Source organism: Eptesicus fuscus, chromosome 21 (genome assembly GCF_027574615.1).
Source record: "Eptesicus fuscus isolate TK198812 chromosome 21, DD_ASM_mEF_20220401, whole genome shotgun sequence".
Taxonomy (NCBI): Eukaryota; Metazoa; Chordata; class Mammalia; order Chiroptera; family Vespertilionidae; genus Eptesicus; species Eptesicus fuscus.
The window spans coordinates 26513515-26541314 of record NC_072493.1 but is presented as its reverse complement, the minus strand read 5'-3'; the positions used below and the strand labels follow the sequence as shown (position 1 = coordinate 26541314).

Here is a 27800-nt window from a genome sequence, read left to right as displayed (position 1 = left end):
TACACCGGGCCTCTAGTTGGTTTATAATCAGATATCCCTTTTCCTTCCTCCCTAGTCCACTGGGGACTAGTTGAACTCCTGGACCCTTCTGGGTTTTGGCAACGTGGTGAGTGGGGTGTGCTCTGGAGCCTACTGCACTGTTGCTGAACCAAGGGAGGCAGGATCTCCTGAGTGTATGCTCCGTGAGGCAGGGAGATTGTCTCTCCCACGGTCTGTCCCAGCTCTTACTGACCTGGTGAAGCCACGGTTTTGTTAGGAAGTCACTGTGTTGGGGAACCAGCAGATGGCCCATTATCTCTTTCCTGTGCACAGTGAACATTTTAGATGCTTCCTTTTTCCTGGAGGTCATAAAATAGGAGTCATTGCCAGATGCAGCCATAAGGACAGCTGCATTGGAGGGAAGCCTGCACTGAGCATCCTAAGATGTTATCTCAGCATGGACATGGCACGAAGCCCGAGAGGTTTAGCAGCCTTTCCCGCTGCAAACCTGCTAATAGCAGATGTCCACCTTCCGATTCTGGCTTCCCTAAAAAGGGGACTCTGGAGGGGCTGCTCTAATGCCTGGAGATGCTGCTGTGCCAGGGCTCCCCTGTTAGGCTCATCCTGCCTTCTGCAGCCACTGAAACAATCTGATCTCTCTGTCACCCTCAGAAATTTGAAGACCACTCTCTTGTCTCCCAAGTTACTTTCTCCATGGTAAATGTCCTCAACTTTTTCACCATTGCTCATGTGACACCATTATCGGGAAGGCTTTTGTTTTATTTATTTATTTATTTATTTATTTATTTATTTATTTATTTAGCATGCTCTCCAGAATCTCAATAGATCTCTCCTTTTTCCTTTCCCTTTTTTTTAAAAAAAATTCTTACAAGCATTTATTGAATTAAAATGCCTTTGTCCTGCCATCCTTTTTTATTTTATTTTATTTTCTAATACTCCCCACCCCTTTTTCCTGTCTGTGGTTACATTGTAAGATTCCCTCCCTTTCAAGTTAGGATTATCATTAAAAATTTGAATACACTCTTTTTTTTTTTTAATATATTTTATTGATTTTTTACAGAGAGGAAGGGAGAGGGATAGAGAGCTAGAAACATTGATGAGAGAGAAACATCGATCAGCTGCCTCTTGCACACCCCCTACTGGGGATGTGCCCGCAACCAAGGTACATGCCCTTGACCGGAATCGAACCTGGGACCCTTGAGTCCGCAGGCCGACGCTCTATCCACTGAGCCAAACCGGTCTCGGCTGAATACACTCTTTAACTTTACCAACATCTAGGTGATGTCTGTAATCTTCCTTGTCTCTCATCCCCAAGTATACTGTTAGCTGTCCATCTTCTTGGATAAATATGTGGCATTTTATTGTCCAGTTTTCCTTGTTGATTTTTGCTATGGGAGGAAAATATATGTTGTATGTGTTTATACTCACTCTCCCTGGATTGTTAAAATATATCCTCCAGTAGTTTTTTCAAAGAGGGTGTGCAAGATATAAACTTTCTGAATTCTTCAATATCAAAAAATATTCTTGTTATACCCTCAAAATTAAATTAATATGCTTTTGCAACTTTATTATTATCCTAATGGGTTGCTTTGGACTTAAGAGTTGAGGAGAACAATGCATGTGGGTTCTTAGGTGTGTTGACTCACTGTAAGAGAGGCTGGTCATTCCTTTCAAAGTGTGGATTGGCCAGGATGTCCTTGGAGAAGCCTGACAGGTGAGCAGAATTGAGTGAAACCATCACTCCTGTCCTGGAGCAGGTACTTTTGTCAATGGACCTGGAGGTCAGGTTAGAGTTTTTTGCTTTTGGCGTCAAACACATTGACTAAGTGCACGTACAGTCAGCCCGTGAGCTGCCTCTGGACTTGTGTAACTTTGCGTCAAATTGTCAGACACCCTCCCTAATAATTTATGTGTTATTCAAGGGCAGAAACAACGTTGTCATCACCTCTTTGTTCCCATAGTATGTCCTGCTCCTGGAAGGCCCTTAGCAAACTCCCAGGAATGAACCAATTTCCTATCAAGAGGCGTATTTATTTTTAGTTTTATGGGATATTGACAAATAACCTTGTGTACATTAAGGTGTACCACATAATGATTTGATATATGTACATATTACGAAATAGTCACCAGATTAAGTTAACACCCATTAGCTCACAGTTTCATTTTTTTTTCTTGTAATGACAACTTTTAAGATCTACTCTTTTAGTAACTTTCAAATATATAATATAGTAATGTTAACCATAGTCACAAGTTGTACATTGCACCCCCAGAACTTATTATCTTATAGCTGGGAGTTTGTACCTTTTACCCATTTTCCCCACCACCTTCCTCTGGCAACCACAAATGTGATATCTGTTTCTATGAGGTTTTGTTTTTAAGATTCTAAATATAAGTGAGGTCATACAGTATTTGTCTTTCTCTGTCTGACTTCATTTAGCATAATCCCCTTAAATTTTTATCCATGTCACAAATGGTAGGATTTTATTCTCTTTTATGGTTGGATAATATGTCTTTGTACATATATACCACATTTTCTATCCCTCTAGCTTTATGTCCCCCACGTTCTCCATCAACATGTTAACTGCATTTAAATCTGAGTAATTAATGAGGCTGTAGGATAGAGCCTGGACTGGAGTCCTTTGCCGATTAGCGATGGAGACATCTTTCCACGTTGACTGTGGGTGAGGCGGCTCGACCATCATATTTCATCAAATTTAAGACATCATCAATTGTAAGGTTCACCATTTTATTTTATGCATTATGAAGAAAGATCAAATATTTCCATTTAAACGGTCCCACAATGCTTTATTTTCACTTAGAATTTTTATTCTGTATTGAAAGAACACCTTTAGAATTACGTAGACATAGATGATTATCAAGTATCACTCTTGTTCATAACAAAGAGGAAAGTATTAGCAAAATAAATTGGCTAAAGCACTTCTAAGACTTCCACTCAGAGAGGCCCATTCTTCGGAAGTTGTCTCAGAGCATCAAAGTCCCTCATCTTTGCCATCAGTATGCTCCTTACAGAGTGCTCCCTGCATTTCCCTTTGGGGAGGAGGGGAGTGTCAGGGAGGGGTCCAAGGGGGAGGGGCATGTTCTGTTCCCTGAGGTGGGTGATGGTTACATAGAATATTCACTTTGAGGGAATTCATTGAGTGATATAGTTATGATTTATGTATTTTTAATTTTATTTTTTAATTGCTTAAAAAAAGAAAACAGAGTCCAGCCTGGTCTCCAGGCAGTGACAGCTGGATCATGATGAGCCTGGCAGGGAGCAGTGCTAAGGCACACCTATTTCAGAGGTCTGTAAATGCACAACCAAAACCCCGAAGTATCCTTCAGGATAATGAAGCCCAGTATTTATAAATCCACCTGATTGCATACCATTCAGGCCTCAGAGTTGTCATGCATTTGTCAAGTAGTGTGCTAACACCCAGGGCGCTCCTCCCGCCGTGCCGCTCCATCCACGCATCTGTAAGAAACACAAAATATAGCGCCAGAGCACAGTGTGACACTAGGGTTTGACCTCAGTCCTCACCGCTTCCCTTCTGTGGTGCCCACAGAGCCATCCTGTTAGCAGCCTCTTTCTAGGTATTCCCTGACAGGGCTATCTCCCTAAATCTGTTTCACAGAATCTGCAGTCTTCCTCTTTGAAATGAGGTTTACATCTGCCCTCTCTCGCCTTCCCCACCTGTTACCTTTGCTTCCTCAGAAATAAGAAATCGTGATTCAGAGACTCATCCTGTAAAGGCTGGGAGTCGTAATTCATGACTGTGGCAGCCATGTGCTGATTCCACTCTCCTTGACCAGTGTGGCCTCAGCCCCAATTCAAACCTGCAACCTGGTGCCTTGTGCAGGGATTCGAGGCAACCTGTGCTTACTCTCCTGAGAGCAGTTCCTCTGCTTTTCCCACACCTGTTGGTCCCTCTCACTGTCAGCAGTGCAGCTTAGCCCTTCTCTGCTCTCTAAGGGGTTCTGTGCTTCACAGGTGCTCATGATCCCCAAGTCCGTGTCTAGCCTGGACTCTCCTAGGAGCTACAGCCAATCACTTTCACCTATTCCCATGCAGGTGTGTCCCAGCAGGCACCTTGAACCCAGGGAGCTGGGGGTTGTGTTGAGATGGATGCCACAAAGGTCCTGAACATGGGCCCCGAATGGCCACAGGCCCTCCGCTCCTCCCCAAGCCTCCCACCTGTGCTCCTTTTGGTCAGGGACATCACTGGGAGGCCACTTCTTGACACTTTTCCATCAGAAAACTTTTGAGTGCTTTGGAAGTCTCTGCTTCAGATTTGAGACAAGAGAGTAATTAAGTTTCTCCCAAGGCCATGCCGCAGTGGTAACTCATTCCATTCCACAAACCAAAGAGGTTCATAGCCTTCCCCTCCTCCCCCCCCATGGGAAAGTCAGGACTTTGTTAACATCGATTGCTCTCTAGAGATGCCTCCCTTTCCATCTCTACTTTGCAGGAATTGACCTTGACTTCAGAGAGATGTAGCTCAGGCATCTTCCCTGACAATCTTCCTTGCCTTTGGGTGTGGTCTTGCATCTTCCGAGCTGCCATCTACTCCAACCTGGTGCCTCTTTTTCAGGTGTTTGTGCCCGATCGCACAATTTGCATTCATACTTGTCTTATTTTCCCTATTAGATGTGCACTTTTTAAAGATTGAGTTCATAAATTATTCTTCGTATAGTGCTTTGCACACAGCACTTACGCAGAGAACAGTGGAACTGCTGAATGAGTTTTGTTTGCCTTGTGGGTTATATTTGCCGTTCACTGAGGCCAAGGAGTGTGTGGTGGTCTCTCTCTTGCAGCCTAGCACAATGGCTTAGGGGCAGGGCTTAGAAACTTTATTGACTAAAAGAGCAATAGTGACCCGATAGCCTTTTCTCCTTTTGGTTATAGATACATTGGCAGTGCAGTTTTTCTGACCGTTTTTCTTAAGCTGCTTTCTCCCTTCTCTGAGCACCAAGGGCAGTGGGAGGAAGTGTGTGGTGATGATTAGGCCGAGGCGGGCCAGCTGACTTTGCAAACTAATGCAGAGGTGGAGGAAGCAGCCTGTGGCCATGGAGATCACCTTCGAACCCTGACCTGTGAGTTTTCAACAATAGATATTCACTGAGCAACTCTGACGTGCTTGGCACTGTTCTGGGCCATGAAGAGGTGCAGCCAACTAGAGACTAGCCCTGACACTCAGGAGTAGAAGTCTCCTGTCGGTTGCCAGTTCAGACATGCTCCCAGTGTAGGGGGTCACCTCTTTCAAGCCAGCTGCCAGTGAGCAGGCCCTCCTGTGTGGGACCCGGGTGTGCCTGCCCACGGGGGTGGAGGAGCATGGTGGAGTTGCCACTGTCTTTGTGTTCACTGGGCCTTCACTCTCCACAGGAGAAGCCCCTGAAGCTGCCTAAGATGCTGCTGCTGTTGTAACCCAGGGAATAAGTCAGCCTCTTCAAGGCTCACAGCAGAAGGACAATCGTCTCCCGCTGGGAACCTCACCACAGGGATTCCGTTTTGATTATCAAATTAGAATGTTGGCACTTCAGGTGCTATTCAGAGAAATCAGCCAGGAACACTCTGTGATCATCCAGTGCTTGCCCAAAGCCCTTTGGGACATCTGCTCTTTGAGGGAGAGGAGCTCGTGGGCCATGTTAACTGTGATGTCTCCTGGTGTGTGACGCTGCGTCCCTGTATCACCAGGGGCTTCTCATCTTCACCTGGTAGCATGCTCCAGCCGGACAGATACTTGTACCAATTTCATTTAATGAATGCCCTCAGATTTTGGGGAGTCAATTAAAAAACATGAGTTTCAACATCTCTGTATCTCTTCAAGAATCTTGTTATTAGAGACTTTCATTATAATAATTAGTGTCTTTTCATTTGAGGGCCTCCTTGACAAATTCAATTTTAAATTCAGTGTCTGGAAAAAATTACTCTGCAGGTGAATTTGTCAGAATGAAAAGAATTTTATGACCTAGTATGATTCCTATTTTTTCGAAACACCACTGCATTCATTGCCCAGCTGCAATCGCGGGTTTCTTTGATTCCACTGGCTTGTAAGTAGCTCTAGATCCATGTCAAATGGATATAAATCCATGTCTGAATAGCTGCTTGAACACACTGACATCTAAAAAGACATTGTGACATTTCTTCTTACTGACATGTATTCATTCATTAGAACGACTATTGCCTCAGAGCCCCAAATGCCCAAAAGTCTCTTCCTGGTTCTAAGGCAATGTCCGTTATCAGCCAGCCAGAAAATGATGAGTGGGTTTGTTCGTCAGGAGCTGTATTAGGGCGAGCGGTGCAGCCCCTGGCAGAGGCAGACCTTGTGGTCTCAGAGTGTGAGGTTCTGAGCAACAGGAAACACTTTTTTTTTTTTTTTTTTTTTTTAAGAGCCTGGGCTTGCGCTGCAGTCTGGCTGGGCTGGAGAGCCAGGCTGTGCTGTGGGGCTCCTGGGTGTCCTCACCACAGCCCGCCCAGGCCAGCCAACTGGGGTCCTTCTCTGACGAGTGGCTGCAGGGATTGGGGCACCTGGGGGAGCGGTGAGTGTGGTGGAGCTGCAGGAGGAGCCTCTGCCACTGCTGTGAGGCAAATTGTGCGGCTGGTTGCGAGGCGTGTGTGTGTGGTGGGGGGATGGAAGTTGTTCCCATATCTCTTGGTTCCCAGACTCCACCAGGGCAGAACCCGGTGCGCAGGGGAGCTGAGGGGCGTTCTGTGGAAGCTGAATAATTTACATTTCATCCATTGTGTTCACAGCACTTTCCTCATGGGGTGATTGCATTGAACAGCATGTTGAAAGGCTTCTCTTCCTTCTTCTCCCTCATCTCTCCTCCAGCTATTTCAGTGAGGCATGATTTTCCTGGAAACTGTTCATTATTATGTCACTTAATAGCTGAACAAAAGCAGATAACAGTAATCTAGTAAATGATCAAGTTCAGTTATCTCAAGACAGCCCCAAAGACCAGAAATCTAAGGCAGAGGTTTGTCTATCCTAATTCCTGCAGCCAAACCCAGACTGATGGTTGACCTCTGTTAGGTCAGTTTGAAATATAATATTCTTCAGGGGACCAGAGAACTCTGTTCAGTGGGTGCTCCATGTTTGTAGATGTCACAAGCGGGATAGCCACTGGCTAGGTGCAAAGAAATAATTCAGATTTCTCTTGGCACTGAAATGGTTAAAAAAAAAGTTTGCCTATTGACAAAGACTAGAAAGGACCACACAGAAATGGAGATGGGGTTGTGGGATCAAGAGGTTTTTCTTCTGCCTGGCCAGTGTGGCTCAGTGGTTGAGCTTTGACCCATGAACCAGGAGGTCATGGTTCAATTCTTGGTCAGGGCACATGCCCGGGTTATGGGCTCAATCCCCAGTAGGGCGCATGCAGGAGGCAGCCGATAGATGATTCTCATCATTGATGTTTCTCTCTCTCTGAAATCAACAAAAACATATTTTTTAAAAAGAGGTTTTTATTCCTCTTTTCTATTTCCAAACCTTTCTCTGACAATATATTTCTAATAAAGGGAAATAAAACGAAGTGATCTCCACAAGCTTGACCAAGTTGTGGGGAGAACCCATTTAGCAGGACAGTGTGAGATTCCGGTTGGAAGTTCAGTGGCAGAGAAGGGATTTGTTGGGCACTGGCTCCCTGGTCTTCTTTCTAGGCCAGAGGTTCCCAAACTTTCACAGCATCTTCGTGTCTCGGTCTTATTTTTTCCTGGAATCTTAGGCTAAAACAAATACCTAATAGTTGAGCAACTTAAGTATTTATGTTCTAACAACGTACTAGCTGTTGGCATTAGTTTTCTCTAGCTGCTTAAAAACACATACACAAAATACTTAGTGGCTTACAACACATTTGCTATTTTATAGCAGGGCAGATCTTCAAAAGCAGAGAAGCATCGATCAGACCATCAAACCTCAGAGGAAAGGCAGGGGAGGGTGGGGGAAAGGGGGAGAGATCAACCAAGGGACTTGTATGCATTCATATAAGCATAACCAATGGACACAGACACTAGGGGGGTGAGGGCACGAGCGGGTGAGTCCGGGGGGGGGGGCAATGGGAGGATAAGGACAATATGTAATAATCAATATAGAAAAAAAAATTTTAAATTTTTTTAAAAAGACAAAAAATAAAAGCAGTCTCATTGTGCTAACATCAAGGTGTGGGCAGGGCTGGTTCCTTGGGAGGCCCCAGAGGAGAATCACATTCCGTGGCTTTTTCAGCTTCCAGAGGCTACCTGCATCCTTGGCTACCTGCACCTTCCGCCACCTTCCAAACATAGCATCATCCCTTCTCTGACGCTGACCCTCCTGCCTCCCTCTTGTAAGGACCTTTGCTATTATGTTGGGCCCACCCAGATAATCTAAGATCATTTCCCCATCTCAAGGCTCCGAACTTAATCCTATCTGCAAAGTCCTTTTGTAGGGCCACTATGCAGCCTACTACACAATTTAAAAAGACTATTTCATTCTTTTACGCCATAATTACTTACTAATGGGACATTCCAACTTCTAATCCTTGGAATCAGATTGGACACGGCCACTCTCCTTTCCTGCCCCACATTGATTTGGGGGTCGTACTTGCTCTTTATCATGGGAAAACTGCTGAAAATCCAGCTTCACAGAGGTACGGTGTCATTTAAAGGGATGTAGGGTGATCTAAAGTGAAATTGCTCGAGTTGGTGCTTTGCTTTGTGTCCAGCAAGTGTCAAGTTATTACCGTGTTTTCCTCAAAAATTGAAATATCCCACAGCACCTCTGGGACTGGCTCAGGTGTCTGGGTGTCGGGCTAAGCTTGAGAACCACAACTTTAAGTGAAAAGCCTTCCCGCTCAGCTCCTTGGGCTGGGCCTCCAGTGGTGAGGATTGGGTGTTCCCGTTGGCCAGGCTGTCTCCTCTAGTCCTGGGCAGCATAAAGCTAAGACACCCAGCTAAGAAGATGCCATCAGACCCAAGTCTGCTCCTGGCCAAGCCCCGGGCTTGGGCTCATCAGCCTCCTTAGCCAGTCACACTGGCCCTTCTCTTCCATCACAGGTCATGCAGAGTCAGGCTCTTCAGGACACCTTGTGATCATGACCACAGAGGAAGAACAGACTTACTTTTCTGGGATTCTTTGGGCATGTTTCCTGAAAGACATTTACTAAAAGCCATAGAGGGCATTCAATTGACCAGTGGCTGCATTAGTCAAAGAAGGCTGCACCAATGAAGTAGGATGCCCACATCTATGGAGTGAATGGTCCTTCAAGGGTTAAGTCCCAGTGTTATCATGAGTCTGGTGACTGGGGAGAGAGAGTTATTAATACTCTGCTTCCCACCTAAGATCCTCACTTTCTCTCTGTTCAGACAAAGCCTTGGCATGGGTGCAGGTGGGGCTGCAGTCTTGTGAACTGGGGTCTCAGGATAGAGGGTTTTTTAGTCTAGTTATCCACATTGGGCAGGGGTGTGCAGCTCTTCACAATCTTCGCTGGCCCTCCATCACACACAGGCAAAGCAAGATAGGTTTTCTATGGGGAGGTTAGCTCAGTGCTTTACAGGAGGCCCCAGCAGATAACATTCAAGTTGTGGTTGAAGAGAGGCCAGAATATAGCAGAAGTCCAGGCAGTGTCTGCAAGGGACCTTTGACCTCTCGTCCTGACCAGTAGGCAGTGCTGCTCTCCACCCACTTACCAGGTGACCCTACCTCTCTCCAGCCCCAGACTTCTTATCTCTAAAGTGGGAGTAAAAACGCAGCACTGCCCTAGCAGCTTGATGGAGTGGTCCAGAATGAACCGTGTTTACGTGTGTGTGCCTTGGAAGTATCAACTGCTCTGATAATATCAACCTCGACTTCTTTCTTCAGCTGTCTTGCATTGTCACAGGGGATCTCGTTCCGCTTACCCCCATGAGCCAGGAGGGGCTAGCATGGCTCCCTACGTGCCGACTTCTATGACCTTCCAAATGATTAGGTCAAACAGAAATTCAAATGTACGTTTTCCAAACTAGGAAACCAGTGCAGATTTAAATGGCTTTTCCAGTCTGACTGCGTGGACTGACGCTCGAGGAAGAAGAGGTTGGTTTTTCTCTATGTGGGTCAGTCATCAGGTGAAGTCATCAAACTAGATGCCTTAGTCAAATGCTGGGGGTGAGGGGGTGTTGTGGCTCCCCAAAGACACTGGCCTCACGGTCCCAGTTCCTTTGTCTGCACAGTGCACCTGCCTTCTTGTGCAGATCCGAGTTCTGAATTCGGGGTACGGCGGTGTTTTGGCCTTACGGTTGAGACGAAGGTGCAAATGTAAAACCCACCAAGTATATCTCGCCACAGTGCAGACTTTGGAGAAGGTAATTTGGCAATACCATCATAGCCTTCATAGTGTGCAAACCTCTGACTTGGCAGCTCTACTGCTAGACATGTGTCCTTTGGGGAGCACCAGGGAGGTGGCTGCAAGGACAGCGTGGTGGTCTTTGCAGGTGACCTGTGTTTAGATTCTGTGCCCTGTCACTTCCGAGTTGGGTATAGTGGGCCCGCTCCTTCACCTCTCAAGCCTTGATTTACTGATGCTGTAAAATGGGAGACAAGCGAGGTGGACGTGAGCATGAGCCCATGTGTGTTTTGTGTGCTGGTCCAGCGAGGTATTTCAATCCTTTTGTGGGAGGAGCAGCATGTCCGGTGGTTCTTGGGGGCAGTAAAAGAGAGGGAGCTGCCTGAAGTTAATGGCAAGGGGCAGAGTTACAGAAAGTTCTGGATTGTCCCCCAGGGAACCTCATCTGATTGCTCAAGGCCAGCTTGCTGGGGAAGTCCTACCTCTGGTTGCTGGGGGTGTTGGGGAAATCAGATTTGAGCAAAGCCCCTCGGGGATGTGGCTGAGCAGCCACAAGAAGGCAATCTCCTTCCGAGTTCCTTCTGCAGCCAGGCCCACTGTGGCGGGAAAAGGCTGGGCGGAAGGAGGTGGCCACAGGAGGTTTGGAAACCTCCCACCAGATGTGCCCACTGGCCCCTTTGCTCTCCTCCTGTCCTCCATGGCAGCTGCCTGTGTTCAGTTCCTCCCATGGCTGCCCAGCACCCTAGCACTGCATTCCAGGCTCCCACCGTGCCGACATGCCCTTCCTGCACATCTATCCCAGCCCACCTGGCCCAGCCTCTTCTCTGAGAGCAGCTGCTCTCTACCTCATCAGCCTTCCCAGTTCCTGAACTTTCCAAAGCCGTCACTACTTAGGGCTGTTCTCTCTGCCCAGACTATTCTTCTCTGCTCAGCAGACCCTCAAGTCTTCCCAGACGATCTGTCTTAGCTCAAATATGTGCCTCCCTGACCCTCAGTCCAAAGAAGCCCCGCCTCTCAGCACTCTCAGGGACATCATCACCTGGAGACTATATCTGGGTTTTTATTAAGTGTCTCTTACCCTCCCCCTGGCCTTACACACACACACACACACACATACATACACACACACACACACACACACACGACCAAATGCTCCATATGGCCTTGTTCATAGCTGTATTCCCAGCTCCTTGCGCAGTAGTTGATGCCTACAGCTGCCCAATAAATATTTGCTGACTGAATAGATGGTTAAAGCCATTGGAAGTTATAGGTTGACTTGGAATTTTAGCCTAATTTGGTTAGTGGAGACTTCTGCCATAAGTCTCTGCCATAAGGTTTAGGAAATCAGTTGTAAAAGTGCAATTGTGGGAAGGTTTGTCCTGCTTCCAGCCTGTAGAGAAGTATTTTTAATATCCACATGCTGGACCTGCAGAGGCTGCGCCACAATTTAAAACCTAGAGTGTCAGAGTCTGGATCTACTATGGGTCTGAGAGTCTCCGTGTGTGTAAAACAAAGGAAATGGGTTGGGGCTTGATCACAGAAGTGTTTTCTTTGGCCAGCGACATGTTTTGAAGTAAATTTAAGTGACTTGCCAAGGTTGCAGAATTGGGAGATTTCACATAGTAGATTTCAACATTGTTTGGTAAGCTCTTTGGATCTGATACCACTGGGCCCGAGATCCCGCATGGTAGCACATGGCTAGGTCTGAGCAGGGACAGTGAGGTCCGTTCCCACTGTGCTCACTTCCTCTGTGTTCTCTGGCTGGCCCAACACAGGCAGTCACTTGAGGTGTGGGATCCTGGTGTGCTCAGAGTGCCCGTCACCGTGTCCTGCACAGAGGCCCGGAATTACATGTTTTTCCTGGAGGAAAAGGGTGGGGTGGCTTCAAGGCCTTAGCACCAACCACCCTCACCCTGCCCTTAGTTCTGTGAACAGGCTTGGCATCCTGGCCTTCTCTCCAGAGAGACATGCAACCTGGGCTGTGGGGCCCAGGGCTGCCACATGAGATGACAGTGCACAGGCCCCTGGGACCCGAGTGCTAAAGCCCAGTGCCTGCCTGGAGCTCAGGCCTGGGCCCTCATTTGGGGCCTCTCCATCTCACTTCGTCCCCTCCTTCCTGAGCCCACAGAGGAGGCTCCTGGGAAAGGGTGACTCACGCATTCCCAGGATTTTCTAGCTGAGACTGCGCTGGGAGAGCTTCTCATGAGCCTCAGGCTGGACCAGAAATAACCATGATAATTGGGTCTGATCTTGAACCTCCTGTGCGGTGGGGGTTCTGCTTTGGTACATAGCCACAGCCCTTCTGACCACTTGAAATGTTTTGAGATTCTTGTTTCCTTTTCCCTGTGGATTTTTATTGATTGCATACTGCATTGTTGTGGCAAAGAACAAAATAAAAAGGGGAAATTACCTCTGTGCCAGCCCTATAATACACTTCTGTATTCTTTTCCAGTCTTTTCCATATGTATACATAATTGTAATTACAATAAAATTAAAATTCACTCACTCAGGATTCTCAGAACCTGGAACAGAGGTTGGCATGCAGTAGGATTAATAATTATTTGTTGACCATAAAATATTTTTACTTAACTTTAAAGTGAACATTCACTGACGTTCTAATTGTTTTCTAATTGTACATCTACTGATTACTATTGCATCAAATTGTTAGATTTATTTGCCATTTTACTATATTTAGATTTTACCCTCAATTTATCAGGATTAGAAATACTGTTGCAATGAGCATTTTTCTTCACATAACTATTTTTTAGTGTTTTGAATTATTTTCTTAGGATAAATTCTGAGCATTTAAATTTCTGGATCAGAGGAGAGAAAAATGAGAATTATAGAAATTGCCTTTTAAAGTATTTATCCCTATTACCAGGGTTGTTAAGAAAATTTAGTTTTATCATAACCTCGTCAGCATTTGGATTATAAATTTTAAATTTTTGCTAATTTTATAATATCAGATGGTACCTACTTGTTTTAATATGTGTTGAAGAATTGTCTAAACATTTAACAATGGTGTTTCCTTTTGTGTGCCTTACCTGTTTGAGTAGTTTGCATGTCTGTTGGAATACAGATTTTTTAGTATCTATCAGAATATAGATTTTTTAAGCTGGGTTTGAGTTAATTTATAATAGTAATTGATTGACTCAATTTTCCTATCATAGTGACTGCAAACATTTTTCTAGTGTGTGATTTTCCATTTTAATAGTAGGTGTGTTATAGGTGTGACTCTCTGTTGTGCAGAGATTCTGAGAACACGACTGCCAGCAGGACCTTAGAGAGCTAACCTGGCCTCCATGTCTCAGATGGGGAGACCCAGCCCAGAGAGCAGGGGCCACGGCTCAGTGACATGGCTGGGGAGAGGGGAGCCCAGGTTGCCCAAATCACCAGCCCTCTGATCTGAGCTCCTAAGAGTCCCTGTTGCTCTTCTCGCGCCAAAAGTTCTTTTGCACTGGGGTTTATGGGTCTCTTTTTGTAGGACTCTACTGAGGGCGTGCTGTTGCCATTCTGATGACAAGGAGCCAGCCATTCCATCTTTCTGACTCAGGGCATTTAAAAATACCCTGGGCTGGGGAATTTGGAGAAACCCATAATCGATAAGCTCTTAGCAGGCAGTAAATGCAGTTTTGTTACCCTCAGAAGATGCATTAGTTCATCAAGATCAGTAGCCTCTGTCTGCCAGGTGTTGTCCCAGACATTGGGGTCGGTAAAAAGGGAGGAGAGGGATGTGGCCCTGGCTCAGGATGTGCTCTTGCCTGGAGGGGCTTTGGCAACCAGAGGACTTCTTCCCGCTTTGTCACTGGAAGGGAGGGCCCCAGAACTGTCAGGTGGCTCCCAGACTGGCTGTCAGGAGACCTGGTTTACAAGCAGAGATTCTGTCCCCAGCTCTGCTACTACATAGCCTGTGTTGCCAACTCTCTGGATCCTTAGAGCACGTGCATGGTCAGGTTGTTTCATCATCAGCAAACATACATGAACACTTACTTAGTCAAGACTGTGCCGGGCACTCAGGTTGCTACAACGGTGGCTAAGGCCTGCTCCACCCTCCTGGGGTTATACTTTGGTGAGATAAACAAAAAGACTAATATCTACCTGCCAAACAAACAGGATTATAAATGAGTGTAAGTAAAATGCCAGGGCTCAACAGGGTTAAATAGGGAAGCTTCTCAGAAGAGCTGTGCTAAGCCAAGCCTCCAGGGATGGATAGAATTCTGGGTGGGGAAGAGGGAGGAAAACAGAAGAGAAGGAAGAGTAACAGGACAGACACCAGAAGGCAAATGTCATTGTCCAGGGTGGCTGTAGTGCAGGGAGAAGGGGGAAAGGAGAGGTTGGGTCCAGATGGCCAGTGATGTTAGAAATTGTCGTAGGGGCACGGCCAGTGTGGCTCAGTACTTGAGCAGCAACATATGAACCGGGAGGTAACGGTTTGATTCCCGGTCAGGGCACATGCTCGAGTTGCGGGCTCGATTCCCAGTGTGGGCTATGCAGGAGGCAGCTGATCAAAGATTCTCTCTCATCATTGATGTTTCTATCTCTCTCCCTCTCCCTTCCTCTCTGAAATCAATAAAAAAAAGAAAAAAAAGAAATTGTTGGAGGGTTTGAGTGGGATGATGAGAAGGGATATATATCTGAAGCCTGGAAAAGTTCTGGGTCTTGAGTGGAAGAATGCTAGGAAAGGAGCTCAGGAAGGAAGAGATGTGAGCCTCAGGGGTGAGGGGCCCATGTGCTTAGCAAAAGCCTCTTTTCCTGAGACTCCTGACAACACCCACCTCCCACAGCTATTGATCCCAGTGACAGTGGGCAGCAGGTGTCTAGCCTGGGTCAGACTTTATCTATTGTCCTCAGTCTGGTAGCCTGGAGTGGAGAGAGGGCCGGCACACGCAGCCCTCTTAAAGTCTATTTGGAGAAATCCTGATTGTTGGTATTTATTTGCTCACTTATTCAACAAATACTTACTGAGTGCCTACTGTGTACACACCAGGTATTTAACAGTAAAGCAGACAAGAGGAGAATGACGGTAGTATAGAGAGGTCCCAAATTCTGGAATTTTTGGGCCTCTTCTCTTTACAGGGAATTGGGTAACCTAGTTCATTCATTTAAATGTGGATTCTCAGTGCTGAATTTCCCTTACACAAGGAGCTGCCCTCCTGCTGATCATGTGTGTGTGCTTCCATCCTAGATGCCTTAGGGCCACGTCAGCTGCCCCAGAGGACTCATTCCTGGTGGCCAGAAGTTACCAAGCAACTCACATGTGTTTGGCAGGCTCCCTTGGAGTCTCCAGCTCCCAGTGACACTCCTGGAAATCCAGTCCTCCGACCTACCCGGCTGGCATCCTCCTCGGCAGCCCACCGAGCCATGGAGGCCCCGGAGGTCCCCGTGGGCTCACTGATTGACTTCGAGACAGAGCCTTCTGCCTCCTCACCCATGGAGGCACTGCCAGCAAAGCTGCAGGATGGGGACAGCTCCCAGGGTGATGGCGGGTCAGAGAGCGAGACCACGGAGTCAGCAGATAGCGAGAACGACATGGGCGAGTCGCCCTCTCACCCATCCTGGGACCAGTACCGCCGCTCCTCCTCCAACGAGTCCTTCTCTTCCAACCAGAGCACGGAGTCGGCCAAGGACGAGGAGGCCCTGGAGCTCAGGGAATTCATGCGCGGCTACGTGGAGAAGATCTTCTCCGGAGGGTAAGTCCCCAGGGCCTCTCCGCTCTGGGCTCTGTCCCTGAGCAGAGCATCACCTGGGCCAGGGCTCCCAGCCGCTCACCAACCAGTGATGGGCCTCCCCTGTGGTTCACAGCCCCATCCCGGCTGCAGATAGAACCAGGTGGGGAATTTTCACCCTTTGTTTGATCCCACCACTGCTTTGACCACTCCACCGACACCCTTACCTCACCATTTCTGAATCCAAGAACACTAGTTTTGCTTTCCCAGTATCTGCGCGCTTTCAGCTTTCATGCCAGAGTCATGCTTGGCTAGGGGGCCGCAATTATTAGCTGGCATTAAATTTAGGGGCAATATAAGGCAAGAAGGTATCAGAGTCATGCTCCTTGTGATGAGCCTTAAGCAGCTGCTGGGGTGGGGACTCTTCCTCGCACCTCTTCCTGTCCTTTCTTTCACGGTTCTTGAAGGGATGGGTAAGGAGCATGGCATTGGGAGCAACAGGAAGTGGGAGTGAGAGTTAGAATGCAGGAGAAGCAGGGAGTCTGTGGATAGGTTCTAGCTCTCCCGCCTCATGTAATTACTATCTCAACAAGGGGCCAGGGGAGGCAAACAAACCCAAATTCAGGGGTGGCAGGTGTTGACCGGAGATCTTGCATCATTCACAGCAGCATGTTCAAGGCTGAAAGTCTTGCTACGCAGACTGTCTTTTTTTTTTTTTTTAATATTCTATATAATAAAAGGCTAATATGCAAATCAACTGAATGGTGAAATGGACTGGTCTTTATGATGCGCACGGACTACCAGGAGGCAGATGCTCAATGCAGGAGCTGCCCTCTGGTGGTCAGTGCACTCCCACAGGGGGAGCGCCGCTTAGCCAGAAGCCAGGCTCACGGCTGGCGAGCCCAGCAGCAGTGGTGGGAGCAGGCCTAAGCCATCAGTTGGACATCCCCCGAGGGCTCCCAGACTGCGAGAGGGTGCAGGCCAGGCTGAGGGACCCCCCTGAGTGCAAGAATTTTGTGAACCAGTCCTCTAGTATAATATATTTTTATTGATTTCAGAGAGGAGGGAGAGAGAGATAGAAAACATCAATAATGAGAGAGAATCATTGATCAGCTGCCTCCTGCACCCTCCTGACCAGGGATCAAGACCACAACCCGGTCATGTGCCCTGACTGGGAATCAAACCATGACCTCCTGGTTCACAGGTCAATGCTCAAACACTGAGCCATGCTGGCTGGGCCCAAACTGTCTTTTGTGAACCGAAAGCATCAGCATCACTGGCAGCTCCTTAGAAATGCAGTCTTGGGCAACACCCCCACTCCACATACACTGGCCTGGATCTGCCTTCTAACAAGGCCTCACACACGTGTAACTGCTCACACACATCACATCTGGAAGAAAGGGAAGTTTTCCAATTTCATTAAAGCAGTAAGGGTGTCTGCTTGTTGACACTCAGCAAAGGATACATTCTTTTCTATCGTGATTTAGGTCCCTAGTTTATAAACTGGCATTGTTGGAGGCAAACTCAGCTGTGCCTCAGTTTCCTATGCAGTTAAAAAAGAGAAAATTTCAAATGCTAATCCATCTATTTGACTATCTAAAAATCATGTATGTTTGATTTTAAATGCATTCTGGGAGAGTAGTAGAGGTGGCTTCCTATTTATTTTGTTTGACTAACACTGACATTAGTCAGCTTTCTCTGAGCACACCCAGTTAACGAACAGGGGAGAAAGCCCGAAGCTTGTCAGTTTGCCAGGAAGGCTGGTCTGTGTTTGCGGCAGCCTGTCGGCATCATGGAACATGGACAGCTGGATCGGATGCATTTTCAAGAGCATTCCAGATATCACTGCAAATGGCTGGCAAATTCTCGTATTTCATCTGGTGTTTGGGGATAAATGAGACCAAGATGTTTTCTACAGAACTTTAAATAAATGAAATATTGGATAAGCCAATTGATCTTCAGCCCCTACTTCATTTTTGCAGTCATTGAATTTTGGGTGGAGTATCCGCCCCCTATGAAGACTGATTAGAAGTGATTTGAGATTAGTGAGCACTTTATCCACTCTGGAGGTGGTAAATGGTGACCCGCTACGGGTCCCCCAGTCTCCACCCCTCACACAGAGTGGATAGAGGTGAGCAGACTAGCTTTTCAGAAGCTCAGAGGCTTAGCAACCACACCCGCCTTCTGATTGGTGGGAGGGCCATCAGATGCTTGTCCTGCTGAGGCTGAGGCATCCTTGAATTCAGTGGGGGGTCCATGCTGGCTTCAGCACTGGAGAGTAGCGAGCTAGAGAAGGAGCCCTCAGGGGAGGTCGATGTCACCCTTGTTAGTGCTTGGACCACCGGACTGGAGGCAGGAGGACCAGGGAGAAGGAGCATGGGCTTTGGAGCCAGGAAGTCTGATGGAGTCCCTGTTCACTCCCCAGCTGTGCCTGGTCCCCCAAGCCAGTCTGCTCACCTTTATTTTCCCAATTTTCTTTTTTATTCATTAAGGTATTACATATGTGTCCATATCCTCCCATTGCCCCCCACCCCACTCCCAGACACAGTCTGCTCACCTTTGAAATAGAAATAACACCATTTCCTTGAGAGGGTTGCCCAGAGGGTAAGGATGAGCTGACGGAGTTCAGGCAGCTGTACTCAGCTGGTGTTCCTCTCTTTCCTCTTCCCCCTACGGTCACCTTTTTTGTTCCAGAGGATTGAAAGTTTTTTCCCTCTGCTCTTTTTTTCAGGGAGGACTTGGACCAGGAGGAGAAAGCCAAGTTTGGGGAGTACTGCAGCAGTGAAAGTGGAAAAGGCCGGGAGTGGTTTGCTCGATACGTGAGCGCCCAGGTAAGAGCAGGTGTGATGGGAGAGGGCGGTGATGGGGAGAGGGCTGGTGATATGTAGCATCCTCTTTCTTTTTAATTCCTCCACTCGGGAGAAAGGAGTCGAGGGAAATGACCCAACAGAAAAAAAAGTAACACTTATCTCAAGATGTTCTGAAAGGCCTATTTAGAATAGTGGGAAGTGTCATGTAGCTCATTTGGATGCCCCGCTGGGAAGGAATGAGTGAGAAACTGGCCTGTCCACCACCACATGAAAGTCCAGAAAAGTTCATCTTTTCAAGGCAAGCATGTGGGTTATGTCCATGCATATTTTTATTAACCTACAATATTCAGTTTTTCTAAAGATATATTCAGGACAATGACAGCTTGTAAGTTCAGAAAAGAATTAAATTTTGTAAATATCCAGTGGATTCCTTTTTTTTTATTCTATAAAGTGGCTTAAATTCTTAGTTTTTAAAGTATTTTTCTCCCAAATAATTTATTCTTCAAAGAGAAATTAGAAAGTGCAGGTAAGCACAAATAGAACAACTACTACTAAACCTACAATCCAGAAATAGCCAATGTTGTCATTTGGGGTTTTGCCCCTCCATACTTTTGTGTGAGGGTGAGGGGTGAAGTTCCTAGGAGATGCAGTGAAACATCTGCCTGTGCTCCGACGAGCTGTGTCCTGTGCTGGGTGCCAGCACCTGCCGGGGTCCTGGCTTCTCAGAGCAGGGGAGGCTGTATGGTCCTGGGCTCTCACCCCGCTGCCTTGAGAGATGCTCTGCGTGGTAAGCCCACAGCCCCTCTGAGCTGCTCTGTGCCTCTGTCACCCGGCTGCCCAATGACGTGTCTGCCCTCTCCCCCGACAGCGCTGCAATTCCAAGTGTGTCTCAGAGCCGACCTTCTACCGCCTCGTGCAGTCCTTTGCGGTGGTCCTGTTCGAGTAAGTAATGCTGTTGCCCAAAGCCTTTGTCCTAGGGAGCTTGTCTTCTCTTCCTACTCTTCCCCATGATGACCCGGTTGTGAGTAAGAGCCGCCGAGTCATCAGCTCGCAGCCGCTGTGATGCACCCAGCATCAGCTAAAACGAGAAGTCGTGACCAGCAGCTGTGGGAGGGAGTTAGTGAGAATCCTTACCTGCAGTAGAGACTAGAGGGTGCAGCTGGGTATGAGTAAATGCCTCACTCGGGTCCCCGGGGCAGGCTGTGATTACACACAGTTGACCTCACCCTCCTCCAGCAGAGATCTGAAATTTTCTTGATTTCCTGTTGTGAAGTACTTCTAGCTAGGTAACCGCCCACTTAATGATACGACTGGGTGACACAGCCTGCTCTGAGTAGGCATTTGGCACTGCTGGGCCTTTTCTCACAAAGGCGTTGGTAGACAGTATGTGTGTGGGGGTGGAAAGGGCCCCTCCGCCTCTGTGCAGCTGTGGGAGGCAGGCCCTGGACTCGCGGGCTCTCCTCCTGGGGCCCCACGGCTCTAGGACTGCCAGGCCTGCTTCAGACGTCGTGGACTTGTATCAGAGCGGGTGACGTGTCCTCCAAATTATGAATCTAAGGGACACATTTAGGCCTGGGGGAAGCCGAGCAGTGGCTTCAATGATCCAGGTAGACAGCATGGATTGTGGGTGGGAAAGGAAGGGGCTGGTCTGACAATCACTTAGTATCCTTCCCCCGTCACCTCAGTGTGGCCTCAAAGCAGGTCCTGGTCCCATGGCTTCTACCATGGCCGCCTCCCTGTGTCCCCGTGTCTGTTTTGTCCTTCCCTTCTCACAACAGAAACGTAGCTCTTCTCTTCAATATTAATCCCCCTGTGTCTCCTCGGAACATGGGGCATGTACTGGAGGCAAGTGAGCAAAAGAGCCAAGGATCTGTTCCTGCGCTTGTCCAGAACACCCCAAGTTCAGGAGATAGTCCCCCGGGGGGTGGGGAGGGGAAACTGGGTGTGCCCCGCCTCAGCTGAGAGCTCATGTTGTCTCGTGTGCGCCATGCTCTTAGACACAACGTTCTTCAACTTCCAGACATTTGCATCTACAGAAGTTTTCATGAACCCATAGTTTGTGTAGATTTTGCCTGTCCCACATGGTAACATACTTATCTACTTCTCAATTTTTCTTTGCATTTTTCCTTAAATAAAATTGAGGGGGAAAATTAAATTCAAGTTTCAACCCTGCTAAAACAAAATCTTTCCATTACTTTGTGAGCATATATATTGTTGTAGGATTGCAAGCAAAACAAAACTTCATAATATTTTGAAATATTTATTATTTTTTTGAAATATGAGTTTTATAATTTTAGTTTATTATCTTGAGCTTTTACTTTTATTTAGTCTGTATGGTTTTATTAGTAGTTTAGTTCTTTAAATTTATTAAATTATTTTTATATTAAAATAGCAACAAAAATGACCCAAACCCACTGTCTGGATCATTTCTATTGACTTTTTCTTCAAGCGTTGTTTGTTCAAGGTTAAAAATTAAACTAGCTCTGGCCGATGGTGCTCAGTGGTTAGAGCGTCAGCCTGCGCACTGGAGGGTCTCAGGTTTGATTCCTAGTCAAGGGCACATACCTGGCTTGCAGGTCCAATCCCAGCCCTGCTTAGGGTCCATGTGGGAGGCAACCAATCAATGTGTCTGTCATAGCGATGTCTCTCTCTCTCTCTTTCTCCCACCTCTCTCCTTTCTTCCACTCTCTAAAAATCAATGGAAAAAATATCCTCACTTCTCGTGAGGATTAAAAAAATATCTAACTCACGTAACTCACATAACTGGACCAAGGGGCATTATTTTTGTTGTCTCTCCTATGTAGCATCTGGAAAGTGAGGTATTAATTTGGGCATCTTTGTAAAGGATTTTGGTCTTTCTTCATGAACTTGCAATAAAAAGATCGGGTAGAAAAAAAAGAAAGAAAGAAAATCGGATGGGACCATTATTTAGCCAGTCAACCTTGCTTCCCATTTCAGGTGTCATCAGATGGATGACTTCGGGCCTGCCAAGAACCTCATGACCATGTGCTTCACTTACTACCACATCGGTAAGACATGGGGCATGGCTCACGTGGAGGGCAAACTTGGGAACTCAGGACTTGTCAACTTCTAACCTGGCATCAAGTGAGGATTTCTTCCTGATCAAAGGCAAAGCTGTGAGGCTTCCAGAAGACAGTGAAAGCTGATGCCAGGGAGGGAATGAGCCAGGAGTGAGATTCCTGAGACAGGAGGAGACATGGTCTACCTGGTGGGTCAAGTCATTGACTGTCCACAGTGTGAAGGAAACGTCCAGCTGCTGGGAAGTGAGGAAACACTTTCAGCGGGGCGTTTCATGATGGCACAGGCACTGCTGGATGCAAGGACATCAGCTTTGGGCTTGGCTGTTGCAGGCAGGTGAGAGAAGCCGTCTGGATTCTGGGCTGGGAAACACTCCCAGGCACGGGTCAGGGTGCCTTCATGCAGAGTGCAGGCTGTTCTTCATGCTGAGGCTCTCACAGCAATTCTGGCTCATCCCATTGGGGCTTTCTGGTCTGAGGAGCTGGAGGGCTCCCTGTCTTAAGCTGCTACAACAGTCTCATTCAGGCCACCTAAGGAGACATGGCTTGGCCTGCACGGGGACTGGAGCTGGGTCAGGGCAGTGCTAGCGCTGCCTCCCTTTCCACACTTTCTGCGTGACCCACGGGTTGATCTTGTGTGTATCCCTGTCCTCGCAATTTGTCTTTGTCCCCTCCTCATTCCCAACAGCCATCCTCTCCGTGCCCCTCACTTCTGTTGGCAGCAGCTGGTCTGACTGCTTGAGCTCAGCCAGGCCACCACTGGGCAGGCTCTTGGTGCTGGGCCACTCATCGCCTGCCGTGGGGTCAGATGGGAACCCCTTATCCAACCTGTGGCTCCTTCTTCTCCTAGAACAGCTAGATGCTACGTATCTGAGTCAGATCTGTGCACAGAGCAGCTGAAATGAGGAGACACTCAGTACCTTGACCTGTAGAGGGCCCTTTGACCTGTAGAGGATGCCTTGGCCTAGAGGGGTACCTGGGCCTGAAGGGGTCACTTTTGACCTAAAAGGGGCATCTTGCCTGGGGGGTGTCTTGATCTATAAGGGGTGACCTGGCCTTTAGGGGGCACCTTGGCTTGTAGGGGGCATGTTGGCCTGTAAGGGATGCCTTGGCCTGCAGGGGGTCTTGGCCTGAAGGTCCATACACTGCCCTTAGAAAGGGACATTCCTTGTGTTGCCTCCACTCACACTCCTCCTCCCAGAACACCCTGCTCTGGCTACCTCCCTCCTCCAACACCCTCCTGTTTCAGGCCCCATGCAGGTGCCATCAGCCTGTCTGGAACCTGCATGCCTCCTCCCACCACAAGGAAATACCCTTCCTCTGTCGCCCTTCCCCGCTTGGCCTCTGCCATTGCCTTCCCTGCACTCTCGCTGCGTGCATTGCTCACCTCCTTTCTGGGCTGCGTCCTTCTTTGGGGCTGGATCCTTGCCTGTTTCTTCTCTGGCCCCCGTGGCACCTGGCTGACTTCTTGTACAGTCAGTGCTTAGTGACTGCCCGCGACAGAAGGTCCCAGGCTCACGTCTTCCCTGGGGCACCTCTCAGCCGTTTCTTCTCGCTGCCGTGTCCGTGTCCGCCCATGTGGAAGGAGGCCTCCCCTCCACACCAGCACAGCTCCAGCAGCTGACAGGCGTTCCTTCCGCCCTTTGTTGTTGCTGCTGCACAATACGGTTCTTATTCCCACTTTCTTTCTCCTCTGCCTCCAGGCAAACCACACCTGCTTCCCTCAGAATCCAAGGAGAAGCCTGCAGGGAGCATCGACTCCTACTTGAAGTCCGCCAACAGCTGGTTAGCGGAGAAGAAGGACATCGCCGAGCGGCTGCTGAAGAACACGGCCAAGACGGAGAACGTCAAGGGCTTCTTCGGGGGGCTGGGACCCCTGGTCAGGAAAAACGAGTAAGTGTCGCCTGCTGAGCGTCTCTGTCCCCCTGGGGAGGGGCAGCACTCAGGCGTGACCAACAGCAGAGGACTAAGTTCGAGGTGAGAGGCGTTGCTGGCCTGCTAATGACAGTCTGTTCATCCTTGGCCGTCTTAGGGGCCCAGGAGCTGCTCGAGAAGCGCAGCTGCCCGCCCGGCTTGCCTCCCTGCCCCCAGTTTTCTAGGGTTTCCAAACGTGTTCTGCTTGTCCATGCAGGGAGGCCCCTGTGGGTATGCATTTTCTGGACGGATGAGGAGCACTTGGACATTGTCAGTTGGCGGGAGGGAAATTACAAACCCTCCCTCCTCCTTCCTCTGACTGGTGAGAGCTTGTGTTAAAGGAAGAGGCAGGTTCAGGAGAAGCCTCTGTCCCCAGGACAGCAGCTTCCACAGACACTCAGGACCCTGTTCACGCGTGCAGACGTGAACACTTCCACAGGGGAAGAGGCGCGTCAGCAAGAGAGCTCTGGGCCAGGTGCTCCCCGCGGTCACCTCCAAAGGCTTGATTACAGCGGGGCAACCCGGCTTTCTTCCTTTTCTGGTCCACATAGTTTTGAATGCGGAGAAAATGGCACAAAGAAGCCTAAATTTAAAAAGACTGGCAATTGGCAAATGTAGCATTGGTTTAATCGAAATTTGGTTTAGAGAAAACCACATGAAACGTACACACTGGTTGTGAGACTGAGTCCCGTTTCAGCAGTGTAAAACGGTTTCTTTGAGAGAGTGTGGGGGTCATGTTGTCACTGCCATGGTCCCTCTCCCCCAGGGAGGAGGAGAGCAAGCCCAAGGACAAGCCGCAGAAGACTGGTGAGTGCCACCCAGCTACCTGGTCCCGTAACCCAGGCCCCGCGGGAGTCCCCCACCAGCCCCCCTTTAACCAGCAGCACCAACAAGCAGATGCCTAACCGTCCTGGACTGCACTGCCCCTGCAGCACGAGGTGCTGCCGTAGGTGACTCCCCAGTCCCTCTCAGCTCCGGTCTGTCTTCTTGCTGAATTTCCGCAGGAGAGCCAGTCCTCTAGGGAGAGGAAGCGGGAACTAAGCTCCTTATCCCGGATGTTCAGGGAAATATCACTGGGGGTGCAGGAGCCTTCTGGGGATCCCTCCCTCAGAAAGGGTCATTGCCAGGTGTGAGGAGCCTCATTACTGCCCACGGGCAGTGTCAAAGCTGTCGTGCAGTTTCAACTGTGCAAAAGTGTGCATGCCTGTGGCCGCTGGGAAGCAGCAGTGGCCTCAGCAGCGTCCACGGGGTTTGCAACCAGAGCCATGCTCAGTGTTCCTCCCCCTCCCGCAGTGACCGTGTGCAGCCCGGAGGAGGAGAGGAAGGGGGAGAAGATCTACCTGTACACGCACCTGAAGCAGCAGCCCATCTGGTAAGGCCCCCCTCGAACCTGGGTCACACCAGAAATGAAGGTCACTCACGCACATAGGATAGCCGAATAAACAGATGAACAATAGCAGGGTTGGTGAGGATGCGGAGAAATTGGAGCCCTCATATACTGCTGGCGAGATTGTAAACGGGGGCAGCCACTTTAGAAAATAGTCTGGCAGTTCCTCAGAAAGTTAAACATAGTTACCTATGACCAGCAATTTCACTCCAGAAAGGTACTCAAAAGAATTGAAAACAGGTATTCAAGCAAAATCTTGTGCATATATCTTCACAATAGCGTTCTTCCTAAGAGCCTAATGGTGGAAACAATCTGGCTGCCCATCCCTACGGACATTTGCTGTATGGATACACAGAGTGACATATCCATACCATGGATGTCACCCTGCCATGTAAAGGAACGAGGCACTGGTACCTGCTAGAGTGTGGGTGACCCTGGAACAGATTTTACTAAGTGAAAGGAGCCAGACCGAAAGACCAGATGGCGTGATTTAATTTATATAAGATGTCAGGACAGGCAAATCCCTGGAGACAGAGTAGATTAGTGGTTGCCAGGGGTTGAGGGCATTGGGGAATGAGGGGTGACTGCTGATGGGTATGGGGTGATGAGAATATTTTGGAAATAGATGGTGGTAATGGTTGCACCACTCTGTGAATATACCAAAACCACTTAGGTATTGCATGCTTATAAGAGTGAACCTATGGTATGCGAGTTGTATCCCAATAAAGCCACTTTATATATATAAAGGTGCGGATGAAGTGAGAGGTCAGTGGTCAGGGGAAATCTTGCCCTCCGTCTTGCTCTGTGTGGATGAGCACTTGTGCTGCTAATCCCTCTGCAGCCTCTTCATCCCAGTATTTATTTACTCGCAGCAGGCAGTGCACCAGCACCTGGAACCCCAGGGTAGCAGGCATGCCCTCCCTCAGAGGTCACAGTGTAGCTGTGGGAGAACTTGGCCACAACAAAGCCAGGGCCCAGCCAGAGGGCAGGGCTGGAGCTGTCCAGAAACTTCCCTGGGGAGGCCCCATCTGAGTTGGGCCACTTTCAAGGGGAATCGGGGAGAAGTGGAAGCTGACCAGCCCGTCACAGCCCCTGGGCCTTGACTTGGGGGCTGTCTCATCACCTGCAATAGGGTAACAGCCCTGAAGGGCCAGGTGATGAATATTTTAGACTTTGCAGGCGACCACTCAACTTTGCTGTTAGATAATATGTAAGTGAGTGGGTGGGGCTATATTCCTATAAACATTGATTGACACAGGCAGCAGCCGGATTCGGCCCACCCACCAAATCCATGGTTGGCTGACCCCTGGTCTTCTTTAAGAGGAATGCTTCTTACTGTGTGTCCCTATAAACATGTTTGCCCTCTGCACGTAGCCTGTCCCTGCCAGGTTCCATTTATGTCACTAGCACCTGTTCTAGAAAAGCAGGTCTCTTTGAACCCCCTGCATTCTCTTGGGAGCCTCAGTGGGAGATGGAGAAGCGGGAAAGGGCTCCTGCCTCTAGTGGCTTCAGCTTTGACCTGAGGAATCCAGGGTTACCCTGCTCTGCCTCCTTCCTGCCTGCACTTCACCCAGGCACTCATGATGCTTGGCCGGGAGCCCCAGGGAGGCACCTGATTTAGGATGAAGGCTCAGTTGTCTTCCCATCTCAGCCCTGCCTCCCTGAGACTTGTCCATCATCCAGATGTGGCTGGAAACGGCTTCCTCCCCCCTCAAGGGGGCGGGAGCTGCCTTTCCCTCACCGCTGGGGGAGAAGTGACGTGGGTCTCTGTTTCACAGGCACACACTGAGGTTCTGGAATGCGGCCTTTTTCGATGCTGTCCACTGTGAGAGGAGAAAGCGGTCCCCCACGACCAGGTAGGAGCAACGTGTGGGCTGGCGCTCTGGGGAAGAGGACCCGGCAGCGCTTTTTCCCTGTTTCTGAAGAGGAGAGCAGAAGAAAGGCCGAGTCCACGGGTCTCTCTCCTTCAGCCCCGGGCCTTTGCCTGCAGGCTGCCCGAGGCCCAGGCGCAGAACTCCAGGGGTGGGTGGGGTACTTGCATGAGCTCTCCCTGTCCTGGGGTTGGCATGACTCAGCCTGACTCTCCTAAGAAATGCAGACTCTCCCTAAATGGACCCCTCAGGACCCCTCGGGCTCACTCTGCCTGTTCTCTGTAAGAAGTCCGAATCCTGAGCATGAACCACTGCTGCAGGATCCCGGGGTGCAGGGCTGGCCGCCACCCCCAGACTTTGCTTGAACATCTGGAGAAATGCAGTTGCTGCTTTCAAATTGCTCCTCTGGTTTGCAGCCCTTCCCAGCTTCCCTGAGGATGGTCTCGCCACTTCCGAAGACCCCTTGGGTGAACCGTTTCACCAAGCACGTGGCACGTGGTGGCATTGAGGGGTTGGCACTCAGTTCTCTCTCTGGTCACAGCGAGCTAAGGTTGCCATGGGCTGGTGCTCAGTTCTCTCTCTGGTCACAGTGAGCTAAGGTTTTCCCCCACCGCGCACAGCGCTGGGCAGGACGGGGGCAGCAGCGGCCCAGTCCTGGGCGCCCTTGTTGGCCTCCCTGGTGGGGACTTTGGAAGCCTCTGAACCTCTCTCATTAACAAAATGAATGCCCTCCCCCCTAACCCCAGGGAGACCCCTTAACCTTGGTCCCTGGCAGGAGAGAGGGCAGATCCTGCCGTTTGAATCTTCATGCCACTAGCACG

At 48.9% G+C, this 27800-nt stretch overlaps 1 protein-coding gene across 2 annotated transcripts in view; it reads left to right on the top strand.

Annotated features, from left to right (window-relative positions):
• KIAA0513 (KIAA0513 ortholog) overlaps positions 1 to 27800 on the top strand; it is a 53928-nt gene that overhangs the window by 15464 nt on the left and 10664 nt on the right. For both annotated transcript variants that reach the window (XM_008139726.3, XM_028142910.2), the window contains exons 2-9: positions 15479 to 15983; positions 18691 to 18790; positions 19638 to 19711; positions 21728 to 21798; positions 23511 to 23700; positions 24488 to 24528; positions 25015 to 25093; positions 26887 to 26964. In XM_008139726.3, coding sequence (XP_008137948.2) covers positions 15655 to 15983; positions 18691 to 18790; positions 19638 to 19711; positions 21728 to 21798; positions 23511 to 23700; positions 24488 to 24528; positions 25015 to 25093; positions 26887 to 26964 — 962 coding nt within the window. In that variant the 5' untranslated portion in view covers positions 15479 to 15654. The remainder of the gene's footprint in view (positions 1 to 15478; positions 15984 to 18690; positions 18791 to 19637; positions 19712 to 21727; positions 21799 to 23510; positions 23701 to 24487; positions 24529 to 25014; positions 25094 to 26886; positions 26965 to 27800) is intronic.